The sequence below is a fragment of the Rhinolophus sinicus genome, chromosome 7, assembly GCF_057876585.1.
Source record: "Rhinolophus sinicus isolate RSI-liver-muscle chromosome 7, RSI-T2T, whole genome shotgun sequence".
Taxonomy (NCBI): Eukaryota; Metazoa; Chordata; class Mammalia; order Chiroptera; family Rhinolophidae; genus Rhinolophus; species Rhinolophus sinicus.
This window is the reverse complement of record NC_142507.1, coordinates 42,350,915-42,378,508: the sequence shown is the minus strand read 5'-3', so window position 1 is coordinate 42,378,508 and position 27,594 is coordinate 42,350,915. Positions and strand designations below refer to the sequence as shown.

General features: G+C 40.5%; 1 protein-coding gene across 5 annotated transcripts; it reads left to right on the top strand.

The window, feature by feature from the left end:
• The first annotated feature begins 325 nt into the window (after positions 1–325).
• On the top strand, positions 326–27,149 carry CLCC1 (chloride channel CLIC like 1). 5 transcript variants are annotated; one of them, XM_019730548.3, is made up of 12 exons: positions 326–449; positions 12,751–12,892; positions 13,298–13,399; positions 16,040–16,147; positions 18,009–18,230; positions 18,458–18,598; positions 19,804–19,897; positions 21,158–21,255; positions 21,540–21,686; positions 23,267–23,608; positions 25,052–25,309; positions 26,847–27,149. In XM_019730548.3, the coding sequence occupies exons 2-11, from the start codon at positions 12,764–12,766 to the stop codon at positions 25,277–25,279; spliced, it is 1,611 nt and encodes a 536-aa protein (XP_019586107.3). In that variant the 5' UTR covers positions 326–449; positions 12,751–12,763; the 3' UTR covers positions 25,280–25,309; positions 26,847–27,149. The 5 variants fall into 5 exon arrangements, with proteins under 5 accessions (XP_019586107.3, XP_074175133.2, XP_074175135.2 ...); XM_074319034.2 differs by having other exon boundaries at positions 352–510; XM_074319032.2 differs by having other exon boundaries at positions 25,052–27,149.
• Positions 27,150–27,594: the final 445 nt, after the last annotated feature.

Below are 27,594 nucleotides of genomic sequence, written 5' to 3'. Positions count from 1 at the left end.
TTTGGCGAGTTTGCTGAGATTGCAAGGCCAGCAGTTTAAGACAAAAACTAAACACCTCTTGGCCCCGCCCCAGGACTATCATTTTCATTCATTATACCCTATTTAAAATATTTTGCTCAAAAATAGATTTCCGGGTTTTATTAAAAATGTCACATTCAAACTTATAAATCAAGACTGAAAAATACGCTTCATATCCATTTTACGTATTTAGCTTCCGTGTTCAGTGTTCATTGCAGAAGAGTTCTGCGGACACAAAACACACCCTGGCCTATAACCAGCGTACAGAAGCCGGCCCCGCCCCCTCGGCCGGCCAATCAGCTGCGCGCCCGGGAGGGATACACAGCTGCGGGCCGAGCGCGTCGATGAAGACTCGCGAGAGGCTCGGCGTCCGCTGAAGCGCGCGGCGGCCGTGGCTGGCGGTCTCCACTTTGTCCCGCGGTCCCTGGCAGGTGTGTGTCTTCCTGGAGAAGCCGGCGGGCCACCCTGGACGTGTGTCGGTGGGCTTGTGCGGTAGGCGGGGCTGCTGGGTCCGCCCCGGCGGGTCCCCTGGGCGGCGGGGAGGCCGCGGACGTTGCCGGGGGCGGGGGCCGCTCTCCCCCGGGCCTGCGGGGAACCTCGGAGCGCGGCGTTTCCCCGGATGGGCGGGCGAGCGACCCTTATCGCGTTTGCTGCGCGGCTGTTGTGTTGCACGGATCCGAGAGCGGCCTAGGGAAGAGAGGCAACGCAAGTGCGAAGCGGACCCGAGCAAACGTTCAATGTTGTTGGTTTCAGTTAACCGTGAAAACTTCAAGCATCATTTGAACAAATACCGTCAGCAGGAGAGCTCGGGTTTGGTTGTAGTTCATTTTTAAAAACTCCAAATCTAATTTGAATGTAAGAAATTAGGGATGCATAGATATGAGTGGGTGGTGAAAAGCGATTCAGGTTTTCTCTCTGACAGTGGGGATGAAAGTGTGGTCCCCACATTCCTCATCACCATCACCTCGGAGCTTATTAGAAACGCACATCCTCAAGTTTGACAGGCACGTCCTCAGGCTGCTGCACGCATGCACGGGAGCTAACCTGCAAACCCCTGACTTCTATGCCATGCTACCTCTAGGTTAATACGGAATTGGACTCTACCCTCTCTAAGTTAGCCTTGTCTTTCTCATTAAACGTGTAAATTAATTGAAATCAGATACTATTCGTCTGTGCTGATTTGCACTCAGTAGCTGGCAGAGTAGCGGTATTTGGAACAGGGTAATCAAAAAAAAAATACTAGCTACTATTATGTAGTATAATTTTGATATTAATGTTAAAGCTCGATGCAGATGAAAAAATGATAAAGAATAGGAATTGGGGGGAGAGAGACTATTATTCACAAATAAGTAGAATCACAGGTGCCACCATTAAACTACACCAGCTCGGGATGGTTACTTTCCCTTAACACTGCTACTGTTTGTGGGCCAACATCTCTGCCATCAGGAGGAGCTTGTTAGGAATGCAGATTCGCAGACCCACTTCTGACTTGATCAGAACCTGTTTGTTTAACAAGATCCCTAGCAGGTTTAGATGCAGCATTATTTGGAGGAAGCATGAAATCAATTGTAAGATTTCTTAAGGAGTTCCAGCCTTAAGTCAGTGACCATGGGGATTTGGCAGGAGGGCTTGAATTTGCAGCTAAATCCAGTTACCTCCTGTTCTCCATCATTTTCACATTGCTAATCCCTAGCCCTGGATCAAGCTCTTCATCTGGTGATGGTTATTGGAGAAAGTAACATGGTTGTGAACAGCATGACTTTGGATGGGGGGGGGGGGGTCATAGTAAAAAGTCAGCTGCTTGACAGGCTTTTGAGTCACCTCCCTTGTATAATGCTCTTAGTGCTATTGTTTCCAAATCTCCAACCTTCCATCCCGCACACAGTGACACTCCTGGCTTTCTAGTGGACTGTTTCACCATCCTTTTGATGACAGACAATAACAATAATAACTCTGTCAGCTGCTCTTCTTTGCTTTAGAAGGTTGATTTCCATCCCTCCACATTCATTTCTATTTATGAAGTAGTGTAATGCCTCGTTTCCTGCAGACTTGATTTCATACTCTGCTATCTTCTTGGAGCCTCTGCTCAGTTCAGATATTCTCTTTGTCACCTACTTAGATCTTAACTGCTTAGAAGATCTGGCTGGTCTAGTTTCCTGGCATCCCTGTCACGAAGACAGTGCCCAATCCAGTAGGTGTTTAGTAAATGTGGTGCAAATGAGTGCTGAACTTTCCCCCCAAACCATGTTCTCATTCTTAGTTGCTTTTGAAGTTAACGATATCACCATTTTTTTGTCAGGAGGCCTTGAAATCTTGGAGTCACGTTTGCCATCATTCATTTCCTTTTCTTCTCCCTGCACTCGGTTGCTGAGGTCTGTAGAATTAATCTTCAAAATGTGTCAGGTGTGTTCTTTCTGTTCTCACTGCCCCCACTCTTTCAGACCAATACCCTTTTTCTGCTTCAGTCACCTGTTGGACAGTGTGAATCCACGTTTTTTCCAAGCTTTGTGTCCTGTACATGTAATGCTAGTTTCATGTTCCCCAAATCTAGCTGCCATCACCCTTGAACGCAGATGAAGTTAGTCATAAGCTTTTCACTTCAGCAGTGTCATCCCAGCCCTTCTCCGTTGCGTCCACCCTCCCAATTTCTGAAGCATACACATTGCTGTGCCTCCCTTATCTTGCACTCTTAGAATGTTACCCACACTTCAAAATCCATTTCCCATGTCCCTTTCTCCATGAAATCTTTCCAATTTCACCCAGTGAGTTGTGCCGCCTTCATCCTTGGAACCTGTTAAGCCCTTTGAATCCCTGCTATGGCTTTGATCATTTGCTGCTTAACAAACATTTACTGAATGTTTTTCATGTGCCAGCCACTGGGTAGGTGCTGGGCTCAGAGAATGCAGGGGACAAGAGGGAGAGTTCATCAGGAAGGTGAATTCAGATTTGAGTAAGTTGTCACCTTCCCCTGCAAAAGTTCTTTCTCCCGGGCAGCAGTTTTCTACCTTCACTGCATATTGGAACCAGGTGGGAGCTTTAAAAATCCCAGGGCCTGAGTGTCCGCCCCTAAAGATTCTTATGTAATTGGCCTGGGACGTGGCCAGAAGATTGGGAGTGTTAGAAGCTCCCCAGGTGATTTTCAAGCACAGCCACGCTTGAGAGCCACTGTGCTAATTAATGGAAGACACAGACCATAAGTGGCTAATTTCATTGTGTTGTGGTAGAAGAATAAGCAGTACACTGAGTGCAGAGAGGGAGTGTTTTATTTAGCCTGAAATTACTTTCATTCTTACAATTAGACTGTAAGCCATTTATGGGCAGGGCCCAGGGCTTTCTTGCCTTCGAATTCCTGTAGCCGATCCATACCCGTAGTAGGTAAAAGACAGGCCTTGCTGCGATGATGGAGCCTTCTATGTCTGCACTGTCCAATGTGGCAGCCACTAGCCACCTGTGGCTGTTGAGCAGTTGAAAGGTTGCTAGTGTGAATGAGGAACAGAGTGTTTTTTTACTTACATTTAGTTAAATTTAAATAGCCACATGGGGCTGCTGGTTACTGTATTGGACAGTGTTGAACAAAGGTATTAAGTGTTGAAATGGCAGTATTTATGCAGAGGCTTAGATGCAGTGGGTTATTTTCTCCGATGGTTTGAGAGTTTCATCACCTTATTTGAATCTTAAAAAAAATGTCTTTTAGTTTTCAGTCACAGTTGACATACAACATTATATTAGTTTCAGTTGTACAACATAGGGATTAGACATTTATATAACTTACAAAATGATCACCCTGATAAATCTAGTACCCATCTAACACCATACGTAGTTATTACAATATTATTGACTATATTCCCTAGGCTGTACTTTATAGCCCTGTGACTGTTTTTATAACTGGCAGTTTGTACTTCTTAATCCTTTCCCCTTTGTCACTCATTTCCCCCAACTCCCATCTGGCAACCATAAATTTGTTCTCTATAGGAATTTGTTTCTGTTTTATTTGTTCATTTATTTTCTTTTGTAGATTCCACATATACATGAACTCATATGGTATTTGTCTTTCTCTGACTTACTTCAGGTAGCATAATACCCTCTAGATCTATCCATGTTGTCACAAATGGCAAGATTTCCTTATTTTTTTTATGGCTGAGTAGTAGTCATTTTATTTATTTATTTACTTATTTATACACGCACACACCACATCTTATCCATTTGTCTATCGATGGGCACTTAGGTTGCTTCTGTATCTCGACTGTTGTAAATAATGCTGCAGTGAACATATATCTTTTTAAATTGGTGTTTGGATTTCTTCAGATAAGTACCCAGAAGTGGAATTGCTGGGTCACATGGCAGTTCTATTTACAATTTTTCGAGGAACCTCCATACTGTTTTCCATAGTGGCTACACCAATTTATAATTCCATCAGCGGTGCATGAGGGTTCCCTTTTCTCCACGTCCTTGTCAACACTTGTTTTATTGTTGCTGGCCATTCTGACAGCTGTAAGGTGATATTTCATTGTGATTTTAATTGGCATTTCCCTGATGTTCAATATCTTTTCATATGTCTATTGGCTATCTATATGTCCTCTTTGCAGAAATGTCTATTCAGGTCCTCTGCCCATTTTAAAATCAGGTTTCTTTGTTGTTGAGTTGTATGAGTTCTTTATATATTTTGGATATTAACCCCTTATCGGAAGTAGTGTTTGCAAATAACTTCTCCCATTCGGTTGGTTGCCTTTTTGTTTCGTTGATGGTTTCCTTAGCTGTGTAAAAAATGTTTAGTTTGATGTAGTCCCATTTGTTTATTTTTCTATTGTTTCCTTTGCTTAAGGAGATATATCAAAAAAGATACTGCTAAGAGTGATAATGTCAAAGAGTTTACTGCCTATGTTTTCCTCTAGGAGTTTTATGCCCTCAGGTCTTACCTTAAGACTTTAAGTCTTTAATCCATTTTGAGTTTCTTGTGTATGGTGTAAGAAAGTGGTCTACTCTCATTCTTTCACAGGTATCTGTTCAGTTTTCCCAACACCATTTATTGAAGAGACTGTTTTTTTTTTTACACCACTGTATATTCTTACCTCCTTTGTCATAGATTAATTCATCATATAGGCGTGTGTTTATTTCTGGGTTCTCAGTTCTGTTCCATTGATCTATGTGTCTGCTTCTATGCCAGTACCATGCTGTTTTGATTACTATAGCCTTGTCGTATAGCTTGATATCACGTATCATGATACCTCCAACTTTGTTCTTCTTTCTCAAGATTTGTTTGGCTATTTGGGGTCTGTTGTGGTTCCATATAACTTTTAGCATTATTCTAGTTCTGTGAAAAATGCCTTTCGTATTTTGATAGGGATTGCATTGAATCTAGATTGCTTTGGGTAGTATGGACATTTTAACGATTCTTCCTATTCATGAGAATAACATAGTTTTCCATTTATTCGTATCTTCTTCAATTTCTTTCTTATACTTTTTTCAATGTCTTATACTTTTCCAAGTATAGGTTTGTACCTCCTTTTTAAAATTTATTCCCAGGTATTCTTTTTGATGCAACTGTAAATAGAATTGTTTTCTTAATTTCTCTTTCTGATAATTTGTTATTGGTCTATAAAACGGTAACCAATTACTGAATAATAATTTTGTATCCTGCTATTTTACTGAATTCATTTATTAGTTCTCATAGTTTTTTTGGTGGAATCTTTAGGTTTTTCTGTACCTAGTATCATGTATCTGTGAATAATAATAGTGTTCCTTCTTTCTTTCCGATTAGATGCCTTTTATTTCTTTTGCTTGTCTGATTCCTGTGTCTAGGACTTCCAATAATATGTTGAATAAAAGTGGTGAAAGAGGACGTCCTTGTCTTGTCCCCTATCTTTTTTTTTTTTTTTTTTTTTTTTAAAGATTTTTTTTTTTTTTATTGGGGAAGGGGAACAGGACTTTTATTGGGGAACAATGGTCAAATTGTTGTCCTTTCAATCTTAGTTGTGGGGGGTTCTGTTCAGCTTCAAGTTGTTGTTCTTTCAGTCTTAGTTGTGGAGGGCACAGCTCAGCTCCAGGTCCAGTTGCCGTTTTTTCTAGTTGCAGGGGACACAGCCCACCATCCCTTGCGGGAGTTGAACCGGCAACCATGTGGTTGAGAGGACAGGCTCCAACCAACTGAGCCATCCGGGAGCTCAGCGGCAGCTCAGCTCAAGGTGCCGTGTTCAATTTTAGTTGCAGGGGGCGCTGCCCACCATCCCTTGCGGGACTTGAGGAATTGAACTGGCAACCTTGTGGTTGAGAGCCCGCGCTCCAACCAACTGAGCCATCCGGGAGGCAGCTCAGCTCAAGGTGCCGTGTTCAATCTTAGTTGCAGGGGGCAGAGCCCACCATCCCTTGCGGGACTTGAGGAATTGAACTGGCAACCTTGTGGTTGAGAGCCCGCGCTCCAACCAACTGAGCCATCCGGGAGGCAGCTCAGCTCAAGGTGCCGTGTTCAATCTTAGTTGCAGGGGGCAGAGCCCACCATCCCTTGCGGGACTCGAGGAATTGAACTGGCAACCTTGTGGTTGAGAGCCCACTGGCCCATGTGGGAATCGAACCGGCAGCCTTCGGAGTCAGGAGTACGGAGCTCTAACCGCCTGAGCCACCGGGCCGGCCCTTGTCCCCTATCTTAAAGGAATAACTTTCAGCTTTTCCCTATTGAGTATGATGTTAGCTGCGGGTGTCATATATGGCCTTTAGTATACTGAGTTATGTTCCCTCTTTTCCACTTGCTGAGAGTTTTTTATCATAAATGGATGGTGGATTTTGTCAAATGTTTTTTCTGCATCTGTTGATATCATATGATTTTTATGTGGTGTATCACGGTAGTTGATTTGCAGATGTTAAACCAGCCTTGTATCCCGGGAATAGATCCCACTTGATGATAGTGTATGATCTTTGTAATGTATTGCTGAATTCGGTTTGCTAATATTTTGTTGAGGATTTTTTTTTTTTTTTTATTGGGCAATGTTGAGGAACAGTGTGTTTCTCCAGGGCCCATCAGCTCCAAGTCGTTGTCCTTCAATCTAGTTGTGGAGGGTGCAGCTCAGCTCCAAGCCTAGTCGCTGTTTTCTATCTTAGTTGCAGGGGGCGCAGCCCACCATCCCATGCAGGAATTGAACCAGCAACCTTGTTGTTAAGAGCTCGCGCTCTAACCAGCTGAGCCATCTGGCCGCCCCTCTAGCAGCTCAGTGGCAGCTCGTCTTCAGTCTAGTTGTGGAGGGCACAGCTCACTGGGCCATGTGGGAATTGAACCGGGAACCCTGTTGTTACGAGCTCGCGCTCTAACCAACTGAGCCTCCCTAAGCAACTGAGCCACCCAGCTGCCCTGTTGAAGAGTTTGCCTCTATGTTCATCACGGATATTGGCCTATAGTTTTTTTTTTTTTTTTTGTAACGTCTGTTCGGTTCTGGTATCATGGTGCTGCTGGCTTCGTAAAATGAGTTTGAGACTCTTCCCTCCTCTTCAATTTTTTGGAATAGTTTGAAAAGAATAGGTATTAATTCTTTGAATGTTTGGTAAAATTCATCTGTGAAGCCATCTGCTCCAGGACTTTTATTTATATGTTTGGAGTTTTTTGATTACTGATTCTTTTTTGTTAGTGATTATTGATCTGTTCAGATTATTCTGTTTCTTCCTGATTCAGTCTTGGAAGACTGTATTTTTCTAGGAATTTATACATTTCTTCCAAGTTTTCAGTTTGTTGACATAATTTCTTGTAGTCTTTATTTTCTTATAATCCTTTGTCTGTGGTGTCGGTTGATACTTCTATTTCCTTTCTGATTTTATTTATTTGGGCCCTCTTTTTCTTCATGAGTCTGGTTAAAGGTTTGTCAGTTTTATGTTTTCAAAGAACTAGCTCTTGGTTTCATTTGTCTTTTCTAATTTTTGTTTAGACACCATTTAATTTATCTCTGCTCTTTTTTTATTATTTCCTTCTCACTTTGGCTTATGTTCTTTCTTTTTCTAGTTTCTGTAGGTTAGCTTTTTATTTTGAAATTTTTGTTGTTTTTTTGGGGCATTGCTATAAATTTCCCTTTTAGAACTTCTTTGGTGGTGTTCCATAGATTTTGGGTCTTTGTGTTTTCATTTTCATTTGTCTAAGGAATCTTTTGATTTCTTCTTGATCTCATTGTTAACCCATTCATTGTAGCCTCCAGGAGTTTGTGTGTTTATCAGTGTTCTTGTAAATGATATCAGTGTTTATCAGTGTTCTTGTAAATGATTTCTTGTAAATGTTCTTGTAAATGTTCTAGTTTCATACCGTTGTGCTCAGAGAAGACACTTGAAATGATTTTAGTCTTCTTAAATTTGTTGAGATTTGTTTTGTGGCCTAACATGTGGTCTGTTTTGGAAAATATTTCATGTGCACTTGAAAAGAATGTATGTTCTGCTTTTGGTTGAAATACCCTATCAATTAAATCCATCTGGTCGAATGTGTCATTTAAGGCCACTGTTTCTTTGTTGATTTTCTGTCTGGATGATCTATCCACTGATGTCAGTAGGGTGTTAAAGTCCCCCACTTTCACTGTACTACTGTCGATCTCTTCCTTTATAACCATTAGTATTTGCTTTATACATTTAGGTCCTCCTACGTTGAGTATATAAATGTTTACAGGTTATCTCTTCTTGTTGAATCTATCCTTTTATCATTATGAAATGCCCTTTGTCTCTTGTTACAGCCCTTGTTTTAAAGTCTGTTTTGTCTAAGTATTGCTACCCCAGCTCTGTTTTCATTTCCATTTGCATGAAATACCTTTTTCCATCCCTTTACTTTCAGTCTCTGTGTGTCTTTCAATCTGAAGTAGATCTCTTGTACAGGTCTTGTACAAGACCAGCATATGTACAGGTCTTGATTTTTTTAATCCATTCAGCCCCTCCTATACCTTTTGATTGGAACATTAGTCTATTTATGTTTAAAATAATTATTGATAAGTATGTAGATATTACCATTTTATTAATTACTTTCTCATTGTTTTGGTAGTTCTGTGTTGCTTTTTTTTTGTCTTCTTGCTCTCTTGTATGTTGATTACTTGTATGTTGTTTGGATTTCCGTCTCTTTATTTCTTGTATGTCTCTTGTAGAGGTAGTTACCATGTGGTTTACCAAGCTATGTTTATAGTAGTTTTTAAAGTTGATGGTCCCTTAAGTTTGAGCACATTCTAAAATCACTACAATTTTTATTCACTCCTTCCACATTTATTTTGTCATGATTTTTTATTTTCTTTGTGTGCATCCCTTAATTTATTGTTGTAATTACACATGATCTTCTACTTTTGCCTTTCAACCTTTGTACTGGCTTTATAGTTTTGGTGCATTGCTTTTACTTTTGTCAGGGAGAATTTTTTTCCCTATATTTTCTTATTCATATTTTTTATTCTACTTAAAAATATACCTTTAACATTTCTTACAATACTCGTTTAGTGGTTTTCCTTGTATTGGAAAGTCTTTATCTCCTTCAATTCTAAATGACATCCTTGCTGGGGAGAGTAATCTTAGTTGTAGGTCTTTGCTTTTTATTACTTTGAATATTTCATGCCAGTCCCTTCTCGCTTGCAAAGTTTCTGTTGAAAAATCAACTGTTTTATGGGAGCTCCTTTGTAGGTAACTAACTGCTTTTCTCTTGCTACTCATAAGATTCTCTCTTTGTCTTTAATCTTTGGCATTTTAATAATGATGTGTCTTGGTGTGGGCCTCTTTGGGTTCATCTTGTTTGGGACTTTCTGTGCTTTCTGTACTTGTATGTGTATTTCCTTCACCAGGTTAGGGAAGTTTTCAGTCATTATTTCTTCAATCTCTTGTTCTCTCTCTTCTCCTTTGGTACCCCAATGATGCGAATGTTGGTATACTTGATGTTTTCCCACAGGTCACTTAAACTATGTTCGCTTTTTAAATTCTTGTTTTCTTTTTGCTGTTTATTGGGTATTTTCTGCTATATTGTCTTCCAGATTGCTGATTTAATCCTCTGCTTCATCTAATCTGCAGTTTTCATTTCAGTTACTGTATTCTTTTTTTTTTTTTACTGGTTCTTTTTTATGTTTTCTATTTCTTTATTGAGGTTCTCACTGAGTTCATCTATTCTTCCCCTAAGTTCATTGAGCATCCTTATAACCAGTGTTTTGAGCTCTGTATCTGGTAGATTGCTTGTCTCCATTTCATTTAGTTCATTTTATGGAGTTTTGTCCTATTCTTTCATTTGGGACATGTTTGTCTCCTCATTTTGGCTGACTCCCTGTGTTTGTTTATATGTATTAGGTAGGTCTGCCATGTCTTCCATCTTTGCAGAGTGGCTTTATGTATAGTAGGTGTCTTGTGAGGCCCAGTGGCACGGTCTCCCTGTTCACAGCCAGGTGCTCCAGGAATGTCCCTTGTGTGGGTTGTGTGTGCCCTTCTATTGTAGGTGAGCCTGGAGTGCTGTTGGCATGTCAGTGGGTGGGATTGATCCTCAGGCTGTGAGGGGTGGCCGTGACTACAGCAGACAAGTTGTTGTGTGGTTCCTTGCCCTACAGAGTAGAGTAGCTTTTGCAGGGTTCTGGTGTCAACTGAGTCTGTCCTTCGGGTGTGTCATTTGTAGAGCTGGTTGGAACTCGGTGGGGTCTGAAGCCCACCACTGGGTGTTTTGGTTATTGAGGCTCTTGTGGGGGTTTCTGGTGCTGTCCAAGGTCAGCCATTATTTGTGCCCAACTTGAGGGCTGCCTAGAGGGAACTACAAAGTGATCTGTGGTTGGTTGCCACTTGTGCTTGGCTTGCAGGCATTGGGAGAGGCTGTGCTGTGAACCACTAGTGCTGGGCTTGGTACCCTTTGATGGGCACCACAATGTGAGCTGAGGCCATCTGCCACTTGTGCCAGGTATGTGGCTGCTTAGTTGGAGTTATGTTCCAGGCCAACATTAGCCACTTGCTTATGCCAGCCTTGGGGCCACCTGATGGGAATTAAAATGCACATTGAGACCTGTCGCTACTTGTGCCAGGTTGGGGCCACTTAGCAAGATGTACAGGGCATACAGAGACCAGCTGCTGCTTGTTTGAGGTTTGTGGACCTTTGAGAGATTTTAGGAAAGTCTGCAGCATGAACCAAGGTAGGCCACTTGTGTGGAAAAGCTGCTGGAAGCAGCTTACGCAGGTGTGTGAGTTGGTTGTGGTCTCAGGAAATCACCAGGGCCCTAGGATGGTGTGAGCCTGGTTGATGGAGACTCAGATATACATGCTGGGAGGAGGGTGGGCTCAACAAAGGAGCAATGGTAGCTGCCAGTGTTTCAGTCCCCAGAGAGAGTTGCCCTGACCCCTGCCCCTCCATTGCCCCCTCCAAGCCAGTCAGTTCAGTTCTTCCCCATATGTCCCTGTTGCTCTTCGAGCTGCCACCCCTGTACTAGAGCCCAGAGCAAGTGAGTCTGTGAGTGAACAAGTCCATGCATGAGCCCCTCAAGAGGATGCCTGGGATTCCAGCAGCCCTGCATCTCACTTGGACGCAATCCCCACTGATTTTCCCAGCCAGATGTTATGGGGACTCCTCCTCCTGGCACTGGTGCTTTGGGCTGGGGAGCTGGTGTGGGACTGGGACCTCTTGCTCCTCAGGGGGGAAACCTCCGAAGCTGAGATACCTCCCCATTCGTAAAAACCACACTGTCAGTGTGGCACCTGCTGATTCCACATCTCCGCTTTCCCACTACCAGTCTCAACCTGGCTCCTTCTCTGCGTCCTTAGTTAATAGGACTTCTGCTCAGCTAGACTTCAGGTGGCTCTCAGTGGTGGTTGTTCTGCAGTTTAGTTGTAATTTTGATGTGGTGGTGGGTGGAGGAGAGCACAGTGTTTACTCTGCTATCTTGACCGGAACTCTGAATCTTAATTTTGCACCTTTATTATTTCCCATTTGTTAAAAAAAAAAATTGGGGGGGGGGGATTTGTTTAAAACACCTGTATTTTTGTTAAGTAGTCTTACTGTGAAATGAGTCACATGCTATACAATTCACCCATTTAAATTCAGTGGTTTTTAGTATGTTCACAGTTATGCGCAACCATTATTACCACAATCAATTTTAGATCATTTTTTCATCATCTCAAAAAGAAATCCTGTACAGATTTACGGCCACCCTTCTGTCCCTTATTATATCCCCAGCCCTAAGCACCTACTAATCTACTTTGTCTCTATAGATTTGCCTATTTTGGCCATTTCATATAAACAGTATCATATAATACATGGTTTGTGGTGACTGACTTCTTTCACATAGCATAATATTTTCCAGCTTCATTCGTACTGTAGTATATGATAATACTTCATTTGTCTTCATGACCTAGTAATATTCCATTGTGTGAATATATCACACAATTTTATTTGTCCATTCATCAATTGATGGATGTTTGAGTTGTTTCTACATTGTGACTATTGTGAATAACTTGGCTATAAACATTTATGTACAAGTTTTAGTGTGGATATATACATATTTTCATTTCTCCTGGGTCCATACCTAGGAATGGAATTGCTAAGTCATATGGAAAATACCTGTTTTCTTTTTGTGTCAATGGGAATGTGCGCGTGTGTATATATATTTATATGTGAATGCCATTTTACTGAGTTTTATTTGTTGTTCAGAAAGAAAGCACTGTCTTAGCACTAGGAGGAAGTAGTTTTTATTACAAATCAATTTCTTCTAAAAATAATTCTATTTTATTATAGCTATTAAAAATTGTTCTTTAAAAAAAAGGCAAAAAACTGTTCTTTAGCCCTTCATGCAGGATGCTGTGTTCTCTGCTCCTCTGTGAATGTCTGTGGCTGATAACTGGTTACGCGCATGACGACGAGTGGATTGACCCCACAGACATGCTGAACTATGACGCTGCTTCAGGAACAATGAGAAAATCGCAGGTATTAGAGAAAGGCGTGTGTGTGTGTGTGTAAGACCTTCCCAGTCCTGTGATGGAAATAGTCTATTTATTATTGTTGTTGTTTACACAGAGCTATGAAAGTCATGTATTAATGATTAGCAATCATGCTGAATATCTCTCGTGACTCTTAGTCTAAGGTTATTTCAACCCCACCTGGTTGTTTCTATTTCGAAATTGAATGTAAAGCCCATCAAGCAGCAAACTAATTTGATTTTCTTAGTTCTTAACTAGTTCTTAACTAGTATATAAATGTGAGAGTCTTACTTTTTTAATGGTTCAATACAGTTGAAGAATATAACAAGCAAAGTCACAAAATGAAGTAGTCAAATTAGCCAGAGATTATTTTTGAACCATAACGACATAAAACCTCTCTGCTTTACTCTAGGTGAAATATGGTACATCAGATAAAAAAGAGGCCAGTCCTGACTTGCCAGATGCTGACGAATTGTCGGAATGTTACAGCCAACTTGATTCTTTAACCCATAAGGTTAGATTTTTCCATTCATGAATTTTATATTTATGGTATGTTAATTGCTCTTTGTTTTCCTGTATTTGAAAACATTATTTGTGTTTCTGTGTACTGTACAATTTATATATACAATTGACCCTTGAACAATGTGAGAGTTAGGGGTGCCAGCCTCCTGCACAGTTGAAAATCCGCCTATAACTTTTGACTCCCCAACAACTTAACTACTAATAGCCTACTGTTGACCAGAGCCCTTACCGATAACATAAACAGTCAATTAACATATATTTTATGTATTATATATTATTTTATTACAAGAAAGTAAGCTAGGGAAAAGAAAATGTTATGAAGAAAATCATAAGGAAGAGAAAATACATTTACAGTATTGTATGTATTTACTGAAACAAATGGTATAAGTGGACCTGCGCAGTTCAAACCCGTGTTATTCAAGGGTCAACTGTATATTATTTTTTATTTAGTTACTCTGGTTTTTCTTTTAAATAGTAACTTTTATTTTCCTGTAATAACATTTATCTTACTATGTTGTAATTATTTCTTTACCAGACTGAAAATTTCTTGGGACTAGAAATATGTTTTATTCATTCTTTTTTTTTTAAAGATTTTATTGGGGAAGGGGAACAGGACTTTATTGGGGAACAGTGTATACTTCCAGGACTTTTTTCCAAGTCAAGTTGTTGTCCTTTCAGTCTTAGTTGTGGAGGGTGCAGCTCAGCTCCAGGTCCAGTTGCCATTGCTAGTTGCAGGGGGCGCAGCCCACCATCCCTTGCGGGAGTCGAACCGGCAACCTTGTGGTTGAGAGGATGCGCTCCAACCAACTGAGCCATCCGGGAGCTCAGCGGCAGCTCAGCTCAAGGTGCCGTGTTCAGTCTTAGTTGCAGGGGGCGCTGCCCACCATCCCTTGTGGGACTCGAGGAATCGAACTGGCAACCTTGTGGTTGAGAGCCCACTGGCCCATGTGGGAATCAAACCGGAAGCCTTCTGAGTTAGGAGCACTGAGCCCCAACCGCCTGAGCCACCGGGCCGGCCCCTGTTTTATTCATTCTTGATTCTATATTACCTGTCACAGTGCTGGGGCATCAGACTCATGAAAAATGTGGCAAATGAAGAAATGGGCCTATAACCAGCTTATAAGGATAAGAGTTACTCTTACAAATATAAGGGATTATTATAATATGTGTGGTAGCTGTTCCTTCGTCATTTATTCAGTCCTTTTATGTGGCTGAAGTAGAGTTTATGAGGAAAGAAACAAGTCAGGATTGTGCAGGGGTTTGAACATATGCTGTGCTTTGGGAGCCACCCTCTGTTGATTGTGGAGGCTGAGCTGGTGGCAGCATGGAGGGGGCCTGGGATGGAGATGGGGTGGCAGAGGTCCAGGCAGTGACAAGGGTTAAAGAGAGAAGAGGAAACTGTTTTGACTTTTCCAAGGTAGAGGAGGCAAGTTTTGTAGCTGAGGGTGGAGGTCAAACTAGGAAGAGCTGGTGAGTGAGGAGGCTTCCGGCTGAGAGGCTGGGAGAGCTTGTTACCTGAGACGCAGACCTGCTTGTGCTTCGTACCAAATGTGAATGTGGCCTCACCCGAGTGCTAGCAAAGAAATGCTTGGACTGCATTCGCCTCCACTTCACTGCGTTTTGTGGTGTCGTGAGCTAGTTTGGCTGCACAGTAGGAAATGCAGAAATGCCTTTTTATAGAAATTTTTCATTCCATTATGTGTGACTTTGGTTCAAACATTGTAAAAACATGATTGGTAAAATGGAGTCTTGAGTCCTTGCTTTAAGAAACATTATTTCTCTTAAAGAGAAATTAAAAAATTTTGTAGATGTGTAAACTGCCAGGTGTTCTTCTGTCAAGTGTCCTCTTGTCCTGTATTTGTGTTCGATGCTCATTATGATCTTGTTCATCATCTAAGGCCCATTTTCAAGCTCAACTCAACTTGTGGTCCACACTCAATTAAAAAAGAAAAGCTGCTCTCACAGCTGTAATGTCTATAAGATACGCGTTACCCTCACTCAGTGACTTGTTCAGAGTTGAGCTACGTCAGAGGAAGTCTGTTCTGATGAAGAATTATGGGCAGAGGGGTTACCATGTGGAGGATACTCTGGAGAAGCCATGGTTCCTGCCTTCCAGAAGCAGCGTCCCATATACGTAGGAGGGAATGATCCGTTGTTGACAGGAAAAGTTCATAAAAGGCCAAAAGCAACATGCACATTCAAGAAATTCTTTGCCGTGTTCTTCATTTCTTCTTCTGACTTCATCCTGTCTTTGTCTCTTTCTGTCTCTTTATATATTCTTCCTTCTTCCCTCCCTTCCTCCCTCCTTCCTTCCCACCCACTCTTCCTTCCAGTCATTACTTTGGAATTAGGAAAAGACAGATTGGTCCAGATGCTCTGCTTCTCTACATCTTGCTTCATGATCTTCAGCTTTAAAATTACTGACAGGCAGCAGAAAAACTGCCAGTCAGGGCTCAGTGCTGGACGTGTGGCCCTCATTGGGGCAAGGTTGCCTCCTTGCCCCTTGCAGAGAGAACCCAGAGACAGCAAGCTTGAGGAAAATGGCTTTTTACCTTGATCAGTCCATAGGTTAGAAACTTGACCCTTACATTAAACTTGATGCTAACTGTTGTTTTTATTTTTGTGCTTACAGATTGATCAGTGTGAAAAGAAAACGAGGAAAGACTATGAAAGTCAAAGCAATCCCGTTTTTAGGAGATATTTAAATAAAATTTTAATTGAAACCAGAAAGCTTGGACTTGTGAGTATTGGTGGTGGATGGTGTGAAACCAGTCAGTGTAGTGGATATTTTCAAATTATATAAAGTAGTGATAAAGCATCATTATACTTGAACAGAGAATACCTGACTCACCCTTTTGCCAAACCTGTTCGTGCAGGTGAAAGGTAGCAACCGGCTGGGCGGTGGTGTGGAGGGAGAAAGCGGGCGGTGCAGACCACACTCCTTTGCTTCCAGTTCACAGGGACTTACTTACCTACTCAGTTGTGTGCACTGCTGACCATTTAATTGAGTTTGGGGGTGAGGGTTTGTTTTAAGTTTGTTATTTGAACTTTACTAAACAATTGGAAACGTAATAAACTCCTGACTTGGTAAGGAAATTCTGTCCTGGCCCTCACTTGTTTTCTACTGTGTGCTTTCTTATTGAGATGATGCAAGAGCACATAGATTGAGAAAAAGAAAAATGTGTTTTAAGCAGTTTCCCAACTGTCCTGTGGCACGTGCTGCTTTGCAACCTTGCGTATCATGCCCACATTGTTCATAATTAATGTTAAGATTTCATTTTTTAGTCTGTTTTTCACTTTGGGCAATCAGAATATCAAGGAAAAGGAATTGTTAGATGAATAATTCAATAACACCACTTTACTTTGGAAAATGGAAGTGTAAAGGCCGTTGTTATCTGTGTGCACCCTTTAATTCAAGTCTTACAACTGTGTGCGACGTAGAACAGTCTGTTTTATAGATGAGGAAATAAGGCGGAGCCAGAAAATACTGAAGGTGGAGATACTAGGAAATGTTGACATAGTTCCTGGTTTTAGAAAAATATATTAACTGCTTTTTTTATGCTTGCTGATGATTTGTGCTTTGCCATGACACTTTGGTTTTTCTCATTTTATGTTTTTATTGTTTAACTATCTGTATTTACTCTTATAAAAGAAAAAAAGATTTTTCTTTTTCTTACTTGTGCCACTGCAAATTTGAAACTATCTGAAAACTCAGCAAATGGAAAGTCATAACCCGAATCATCAGATAAAGGTGCATAGTTGATCCTCGTTATTGTGGATTCCATATTTACACATTTGCCCACTCACTAAAGCTTCTCTGGAACCCCAGAGTCAATACCCAGGGTCCTTTTGTGGTCACTCGGACAAGAGCTGCCTGCTGTGCGCATTCGCTGCCGAGGTCCTGCCTTCTGGTTTCAGCCCTGACTATAAAAGTATTTTTTTGTGGTCAATATATGGCTACATTTTTTACGCTGTTTTTGGTGTATGTGGTTATTTCACTGTTTAAAGTAGTTCCCAAGTGTAATGTGTCTAGTGTTCCTCGTGCAAGAAGGCTAGGAGGTGCCTTACAGAGAAAATACATGTGTTAGGTGAGCTTCCTTCAGGCATGAGCTACAGGGTTGTTGGCTGTGAGTTCGGTGTTAATGAATCAACAGTATATATTAAATATGGTGTCTTTAAATAGAAACACACATAGAAAGGGTATGTATTGACTGGCAGATGAAAATGTGTTGCAGGAGCCTAACCCTGTATTTTCTTGTAGGAGCCATGGTTCAGTATTTGCTAATTAATGAGCGACTAATCGGCAAATACTGATAGAACATAACTACAGCGAATAGCAAGAATTAACTGTATTTTAGTAAAATATACGTTACTTACTTGCCTAGACTTTTATGTTTTGAAATGTTTTTCACATGTATTGTCTTTGGTTATGTTGGCCTGTGAGACACAGGTAGATATTTTTATTCTTATTTTACACATGTGAAATATTGTAAATTAATTATGTATTTAGTTACAGATTGGCTTTTGTCTTGAAATGTTTCACTGAGTAATATAATAATAAAATTCTCTTTTCTATTTGTTTCTTGGCAAATTTAATTCAGCCTGAAGAAAATAAAGGTGATATGCATTATGATGCCGAGATTATCATTAAAAGACAAACCTTGTTAGAAATACAGAAGTTTCTCAGTGGAGAAGACTGGAAGCCAGGAGCCTTGGATGATGCATTAAGTGATATTTTAATTAATTTTAAGTTGCATGATTTTGAAACGTGGGTGTGGCGATTTGAAGATTCCTTTGGAGTGGATCCATATAATGTGTTTATGGTAAGCTGGGATACGGGGGCATGAGGAACAGTTTCTTTTTAAAATACTTTTAAAACTCCACCATGAATCTGTTAAGTCACTCAGACTGTGGTGATGAACTTGAAAGCAAAATAGTACAAATGAGTTTGTGTGTTTGAGTCCAGTTCTTTTGTTTCTGTTGACCGTTCTTGTTTGGGGTGGGGAAGACAGCTTGGCAGTGACTCTTTCTGCTTCTTTCTGTTTTTGAGGTGCTTCTGTGTCTGCTGTGCATCGTGATGTTAGTGGCCACCGAGCTGTGGACGTACATCCACTGGTACACCCAGCTGAGGCGTGTTTTAGTCATCAGTTTTCTCTTCAGTTTGGGATGGAATTGGATGTATTTATATAAGGTATTAAGTCGGTGGGCACTTTAAACATTTTTAAATGTTATTTCATAATAAAGGAAGACGATAATCCATTTATAGCTAGTATATGCTCGTAACCTTGCCTCACATGAGGGTTGGAGGCAGTGATTGGAGATGGCAGGCAATTGGCCACTGCTCGACTGTACTCGGTTTTCTTGGGCCCTTGAAAAAAGCTCGGTTCTAATTTTCATAACCCAGTTCCTGATGGGAGGCATCGGGACAGCTAAATCAGAATAGAGCTAGGTAGACACATCTTTCCAATTCTTATTTAAGTGGTTTTGGACATATCCTTTTATTCTTTGCTAGAAATGATATCAAAATATTCATTTTTAAAAGTTAAGGTTATTTTCTTAATATAAAAGTGGTACATCCATGGTAGAGAATTTAGAAAAGATACAGAGAAATTTAATTTTTAAAAATCATCTGTAATGTTATCACCTAGAGATATTGAAGAGCTATTCCCTGTTAATATTTTGAGATAATTTCTTTCCCATCTTTTTTCTAAATTTTAATTCTTTCAAAATTGGGATCATGCTGTATATTTGAAAGAAGCACTACTATGCCTGTCAAAACAGCATAATCTTTGAAGAAACATTTTAGATCTTTTTAGCCAGCCTAGTCAAGTAGCCAGATATTTTCAATGAATTCATCTGATTAAATCGTTGTGATTTTTTTTTAACCTTTCGCTCTAAGTTCCATAGCTTCTAGAACTAGTAATTATTTACAAATGGAAGGAAAGGAGGTTACGTGGTGAATACTGTTATCCAATGATTTCCCCTTTGATTTATAAAAGATATGTTATCTTCATATAGGCCATTTGTGGTGGAAGCCATACGAAGCAAAACACTATTTCATCATGAAATGAGAAGTAGTCACTTATAGCTATATTTTGGGGCATGGTATATAAAGTGTATTTTTGAACTAATTTTTAAAAAATCTTTGTAGTGAAAAGGTTTTCCTTCCTCATCATAATTACTTACAAAGAAGGTAATTTATCCTTACTGATTGTGTTAAGACTGTACTTTGCCAAAAGAGCTACTCTTTAGAAAAAATAGATACACTTTTTCTATTAAAAAATTGTAAACAATCTGGTGTCTGGTGAAGACATGCTTTGAACAAAGGTGTTTTGGGTGTGAGGTGCAGCCTTCGTTGTTAGCAGTGGTTCATGGTTCCCTTTCGGTGTTTGTCAGGTAGCGTTCGCACAGCATCAGGCCGAAGTCGCCAAGATGGAGCCATTTAACAAGGTGTGTGCTGAGAAGATGGACTGGAGTGGAAGTCTCTGGGGTAAGGTGTTGCTTCACTTGGCCTGATTTTTGAATAGAATTTCTGAGAATGAGAAAACATATGAATAATTACAATGATAAAATGCCACAAGGAGGCTTTCCTTGACTGACCCTTTAATATCAAAAGAACATGCAAGAAGAGTCTTAGGTTTCAGACTAGTGACTTTTGTGTTCATGTAATGTCACAGGAAGGAATTGCAAGTGTGTACTGGCTCTGATACTATCTGCCTTCCTCCATTAGACTGGGGGGATCCTGTGCTCACTGTTCATCTAGTCCTTACCAGTGTCTAGCACATTCTATCTAGGTCCTCAACCGAAGTTTATTAATGAAGCGAATCAATGTCTGTATGCATTCATATCCACCTTAGATTTAATCTCCTTGTACTGATTTATGAAATCGTATATTGTAGCTTTACTCGTTTTTTATTAAAGGTAAATTATTTTACTTTTTTTCTTACAGATTTTAAACATTCTCGCTAACATGGACCGCCTTTAGTTACGTAGCAGTGGGAATGGCTTAGTGTTCAAAGCACCTTATACATAAATGCGAGTCCATGATGACTGATCAGGATAGAATCTCAGCAGATTACACATTAGGGTGTCCCAAATTAATGCTTCTTACAAAGCTATGGCGACTAAACCAACCCAGCCTGCTGCAGGGGCAACTAAAATGCCCCCGTTAGCTCAGGCTAGTGTGTGATGTAAGCCTGATTTAGAAATATAGGGAGAACTAATATTCTAATTTAGTTGATAAAATAAGGTAAGAACTGACTTTTTAAATTGAAATTTTACTGTGATGATTGTAGAGTCACGGGTGTCATAAGAAATAATACAGAGAGATCCTGCGTACCCTTTACCCATTTCCCCCTGTGGTACCGTCTCACACAGCTGTGCTAGTACAGTATCACAGCCGGGATAGACGGGTATCATACCCACCAATCTTACTCAGGTTTCCCGTTTTACTTGGGTTGATTTATGTGTGTACAGAACAAATTTCAAATAGTTACCTTTTAGAAATCTTGATCATATATAATATTTTATCTGCATAGCACTTGTAAACTTTGAATGGATTTTTAAAATAAATATTTTGGACATAAGATGAAAAAATTTTAAATCGGCATTGCAGGAAGTCTATTTGTAAAACAATTTTAAAATTGATTGGTGGTGGCGGTGGCAGAGGTAAAACCAAAATATTGTCTTATTTGGGAATGAAATGCAACTTTTTTTTTAATGACTCAGTGTTCTGTCTCTCTCTAAATAGAATGGTTAAGAATTTCATGGACCTACAAGGATGACCCATGCCAAAAATACTATGAGCTCTTATTAGTCAACCCTATTTGGTTGGTCCCACCAACAAAGGTATGGGATAGTTTGTAAAAATTACTCATACAAAGTAAGTCAAAAATCCCTTGTATTTATTAAAAACTTTTTGTGTTTTTTAAGTCATTTTACTAATAATAAACCTTTGTTCTAGAAAAGAATACTTCCATTACATAGTGATTTTCACATTTTGAAAAGCATGTGACAGCATTTTAATTGCTATAACATAATTCCAGCCACAGTTCCCAGTGAATTTTGGCTCATTCTATGTGCCTCAAAATCCTGTGAGGAAAGTAATTAAGTTGCTTTACCGTTTGTTTTAGGCCCTGGCGGTTACGTTCACCAACTTCATCACGGAGCCATTGAAGTACATTGGAAAAGGAACTGGGGAATTCATTAGAGCGCTCCTGAAGGAGATCCCCGTGTTACTTCACGTGCCAGTGCTGATAATTATGGCGTTAGCGGTCCTGGTGCGTATAGAGCGTCACTTCGTCACTTCGCTGACAGTTAGCAGGATTTACAGAAGAAAGGCCATTAGGCTTCTTTGACGCCTAAGAGTCAGGTTAAGTCACGCTTAATGGTGTATGAAGGTGGTTTTTACGTGACGCAGCTTTATTTATACCTCCATGTATATTCCTCTAAGCGAGGAAGTGGTGCTAGAGTTACAGATGTCACGGCAGTGACTTACAGTAATACTTTCTTTTAAAATGTGTCCCTCAGTGGTGAGTTAATACACATGAAATCAGAAATCAGTCGTTTACGTCCTCGTTGAGAAAGGGGGCCTTCTTCTTTCAGTCTGAGTGTTTGTAGCACTGAGAAGGGAAGGTCGCAGCGTCTAACAGAATCAGGAAGGGATGTGGAAGCAGGTGAGTGTGAACAGCTTGTCATCAGGAGCAGACGTTTGTTAACAAGAAATATTACTTGTCATTCATCCATGATCCCTTTAGCTTTGTTGGTGGTGGTTTTCAGCCCTATCCAATAAAGCGGTTGTCATATGAAAAGAAAACGTAAGGAACTCAGCTGTGTCACGGAAAGCATTAAAGGCTTGTCCTCCCTAAGAACACAAAATTCACTGTTCTCCAATCACTTTGTTCCTGTTTTGTTTTTGTTTTTTGGCTTGTGATGATAGGATTCAGTGGTTTAGGGGTCTGGTTTTGTTAGGTGACATTAGTTGTGTAGTAGTAGTTTAATCTGTGAAACTGAAATTGTAAGCAAAACCCCATCATCTCATGTTGCTTTACCGGAGGAAAGACCTTTTGCTGTTTGTTTTCAAATAGTGTCTCTGGTACAGTGATTTTTAAACATTTTGTTCTCAAGACACTTTGCATTCTTAAGAATTGAAGACCACAAAGAGCTCTTGTTTATGGGAGTTTTTTTTTTGTATTTACCATATTAGGAACTAAAACTGAGAAAATTTAAAAATACCAGTATACACGAGCACACAGACCATGAGCCGTGAGAGTGAGGCAGTCACTTCAGCGCCAGAAGACTGCTGCACACTCACGAGAGGAGAGTGAGAAAGACTAATGTCTGCATTACGAAAAGTTTGGACCTCACAGATCCCCTGAGAGAGTCTCAGGGGTCCTTCCTGGGCTCCGGGGGCCACACTTGGAGAAATGCTGCCTAGTTTTTCCCATGCACTGTGTGACTCAAAAAGTCTGTTGAATTGTAGCTGTAGCTACAGCCAAGTTTGTATTGGTAAAAAAAATTAACCTGCAGGAGAATGTTTACATAATGATGTACAACTTTTGAATAATCAGCATTTACCTTATATGATGGGTGTGAATATAGACAACGTATGAGCAATTATCAGACAATTAGTATTAGAATGTGTCCAGCTGATTAAGATGTCTACTGAATACTCAGTGATTTCTCAAATTTAATTGGCTGTTCTGGCCCTGTATTAAAGAAGAGGTCTCTAATGAAAAAAAGTGCAGTTGAGTTGTTTATGTTACATAATTTTGTTAACACACTGAATAAAAAGAACCTCCTAATTTCATTGTAAGGCAGCCCTTAGGTACTCAGCAATATGTATTTCTTTTCCTTCTAGAGTTTCTGCTATGGTGCTGGAAAATCTGTTCACATGCTGAGACCTTTAGGTGGTCCTGGAAGAGAACAGCCCCCGGCCCTTCAGCCAGGGGACAGGCGGCGGCCGCAGGAAATTGATTATAGACCCCAGGCTGGAGCAGGTGATGCAGACTTTTATTATAGGGGCCAGACTGGCCCCTCTGAGCAAGGCCCTTATGACAAAACGTATGAGGGTAGAAGAGATGTTTTCAGAGAGAGAGATGTTGACTTGAGACTGCAGACTGGCAACAGGAGCCCGGAAGTGCTCCGGGCATTTGATTTACCAGACAAAGAGGCGCGAGAGCATCCCCAGGTGGTGCCCACTGTAAGTCAGCACTTGTTCCTTCTGCTGCCCCTTCTGACGGCCTCAGTGCTTCCTGTAGAGCTTTCGGTTAAGTGTTTGTACTCTTCTCCCCTGCACTGTTACTTATGTCGCTAATTATTCACATTCTCTCTCTCTCTTCCCCTTTCCGGTCAAAAGTTAGTGCAGCCTCCTTAGAAGAAATGAGATTTATTTTTTATGTTCAGGACTCTTTCCCAGTGGTTTGCTAGCACAGGTGGTCATTTATGTGAAATGTCATAGGAAACCAGCAGGTGAGCAGGACTGAAGTATCTACCTTTGAAGGCCCGGAGGCCTGAGGGAGGCCTGAGGGAGCCCCTGGGAGAGCCTAGAGTCTTAGCGGGAGTGGGCCAGGGGGAGCGAGAACCTCCCCTTCCCAAATCTTGTACCTCTTTGGCTGGCGACACTATACTTTTGACCTGCGAATGGTGAGGCCTTCTTTCCACCTTTATTGGTCATTTAAAGGGACATTTCTATTTCTGTTTAAGAGAGGAATTCATATTGTCATTTGCAAAGTTTAAATTACAGCTGTAAACCTTTGAAAAATAACTACGAGGAAGTGACAGAATTCCTTCTTCCCATGGAGTTCCGTACAAGCAGAAACATCTGCCTGCCTCTGGAAAACGGAAGATGTTCCTTTCAGCTTTAATAGTTAATGCTTATCTGTCACTCATCTCAAGAAGTCTCCAGGGACTTCCCATCTCACTTGAAGCCGCAGTTACCTGGGTGGCCTATGGCTTCCTTGATCTGCCCACACCCCACCTAGAGTGAGGGTTTTGACACCCCCCCCATTCTGCTTCAGCCACAAGGACCTCCAGACTGTTCCTCGAATTCAGCCTTTGTGCTTGTTGTTCACGAGCTGGAATTGTGTTCCCTCACATATTCATATAGTTCGTTTTTTCACCTCTTCAGGCCTTTGCTGATAGATGACCTTTCAGACCACCCTAATTTAAACAGCAGTCCAATCCTGCCACCCCCACCCACTTCCAGCATGATACTTTATTAATTTCTTTTCCCCTAATTCTGTCCCCAAACTAAATGTGAGTTGCAGTGAGGGCGGGGATTTTGCGTTTCGTTCCTGCTATATCCCCAGCATCTAGAACTTAATATATGCTCAGTAAACGTTTGGCAAATGAATTGTTCTCAGGAGACAAGAGGAGTTGGCAATACCAGCCACCACCAGTCCTCTCAACCCTTCCTGAACTTGGTCACTTGACACCTAGGATGTCCCAAGTGTCCCACTCCTCCATGTACAGTTCTGTGAGGCTTAATAACATTTATATAATTACAGTCCAGCCTGGAACCGGGATTTGAAAGAATTCAGTTTGTTACAACAGATTTGCATAGAAACTTGTTAAACATGTTTGATTACTAAACCTTCACATTATGTTGCTTAATTCAAACAAAATGTAATTGTCTGCCTTATAGCCTAAGTCACCTGTTGTGGATACAAAGCCCAGAGAGACTGGTGGAATCCCAGGAGAAAGCAGTCCTGAAAGCAGCCAGCCTCCCATGCCTGTCTCCCAAGAGCCGTCAGGGAATGTGGACAGTTCTCCTGCGGCAGGAAAGGCCCCGCCCAGGACTGATGGCGCAGGCAGCCCAGCGAGCACTGCGGTGGCTGGTGGAGGGGATCCCGAGGGCGGACCCTCTGGCTAGAGGACAGACTCGGACCTCGGCTTGGGTTTTGTAAAGTATCCCCTTCACAACTATTTACTACAAGTTTTCTGATGTTTATCACACAGGTGCCAACTTAAACATTGCTATTTTTACTGACAACTACAATGAACAAGCATGTATTTCTATTTAATTTGATTTCTTTTTTCATCTGTTTAATGTTATCTTCTCTCTGATGTTAAGATACATCCTACAAAGTTTTGAAGTGTTAACTTTGAAACAGCATCTCATAGGTGAACATATGGCATGTATCACTAACTGAATAATTAAGGAGACTGGTTTAAATTAAGGACATTGAAAAAGAAGTTTTATTATTTCCAAGCACATATAGGAATCAACTAACCAAAGTGTGTGTTGCCTGTTGGAAGTCCCGTAATACCTACTTTAGTTAACAGGATAATTTGTTAGTTGTGCACTGGATTCCGAAAGTGGTACGTACCGATGATCTATTGTTTAAGGAAAGTCCACTGCTGTCAAATTTAGTCTCTCCCTGTACTTCAGCATCTTAATGCAGCCAGGGGTCTGCAGTATCGCCACCCATCCACCTGTGTCTGTGTAGGCTGCCCACAGATCAAAGTGGCTTTGTAGTTTCACGTCCTACCTTCGTCTCTCAATTCTTGCCTGCTTCCACATCACCCTTTTTACTTTATTCTTAGCTAAGACGAACTGAAGATTGCCAGGGTAATTTAGATATGTCATAGCTTGTTAAGTCAGTTTCATATGGTGAATAGACTTTAGACTTTAGAGAATGGCTTTGTTCTTCCCCCACCAGACGAAGTGCACAGGCTTCATAAGATCTATTTCCCTGGCTACTCAGAATCCCAGCAGTTGAGACTGTTTTAAACTTTTTCTTTTTTTAAGTAATTAATTTTGCTGGTACCAACCTACAGAGCAGTTTCACATACTTTGTTTAGTATTCTTTGTTTTAACTTTCACACTAAAAGTTATGTTCAGCTGCTTACTAAGAATGATACCAGTAGGAATAGTCTTAAATTTTTCATTCAGGTACTTTTATGAGAAAAAACATATTCAAAGCATTTGCTTTCTGATAAGTTTTTCACATGAAATGTAGACCATCCCTTTTTTGGGCTCCTAAAAGCATCACTTAGATGCTTGTAACAATTTAATTTTACATGTTAATATTATTTTCTAGTTTAATATTGCAAACATCTTTTAGTATTTCATCAGAGGTAGTAATTTTTTCCAAGAAATACAAAAATTAATTTTATATAAAAATTTGTAACAGGCATATAACAAATGAATAATGAAAGGATGCCTGCAGTTTGGAATAGATTTGTGAACATTAATGCATATAAAATAGTCTTCTGTGGGGGCTAGACATGGTCACACTGGTGACTGCTCCCAATGTGGCAGCTGTCATCTGAGCTGTGATTTTGATTCTGAACAGAAATGAATGCCTCAAGTGGTAGACTCTAACTACGAGAGTAAGTTAATGCATTTTGCATTCCTGACTGCTTTTTGTCAGTCCAAAAATGAATCTTTTTAAAAAATTGAAGTAAAATTTCATCTTTGTATTCTTTCATTACAGATAACCATTTGGGGATGAAATCTACTTTGACAGCTAGCAAAGCAACATGCTACTGTTGAATGATGACAGCAATTCAGGGAAAACTAATTAAAGCAAATTGAACACATCAAGGCCAGTTTATAACTAGAAGAGATAGGCCTGTTTATTGTATATCCAATATTTATCACTGAAATCAAAGTTTATAGTGACAAGCTTTTTGGAAAATCAGAACATGGTAGACAGGTTTTAAATGGAATAATATTGAATGTTTACAGGGTCTAAGAACTACCATATACACAAAATAAACACTTATTTTTTACATTACTGTGGTTGATATGCGGTCTTTGTTAGTTGAATATTCTTATAAGAAAAAGCAAAACTTATGTGCAGTTTTTAAAGGATTCTATCTCCAGGACATTATATCGCATACATAATATGTAAAACATAATATAATCCAAGTATTCGGTACTCGTGACAATTTCTGTATGATCTTAGAACCATGAATATATATATATTTTTTCCCTGAGCCCTTAATGTTATTCCAGATTGTGTAACTTTCTTCTTTTTTATTTTTTTAAACATTGGTCATTTGGAGAAGTGGTTCTCACTGCTGATCAAAATCACCTGAAGAATTTTTAGAATGAGCTCCCCAGATCCCAGCCCAGATGTGCAGTCAGAAGCAACCAGAGGTTGGCTCTTGTTCCTGGTGCGGGTTTGCATTATGCAGGTCAGCCTCAGCGTCCCCGCCCTGCTCTGTCCTTGTCGTCTT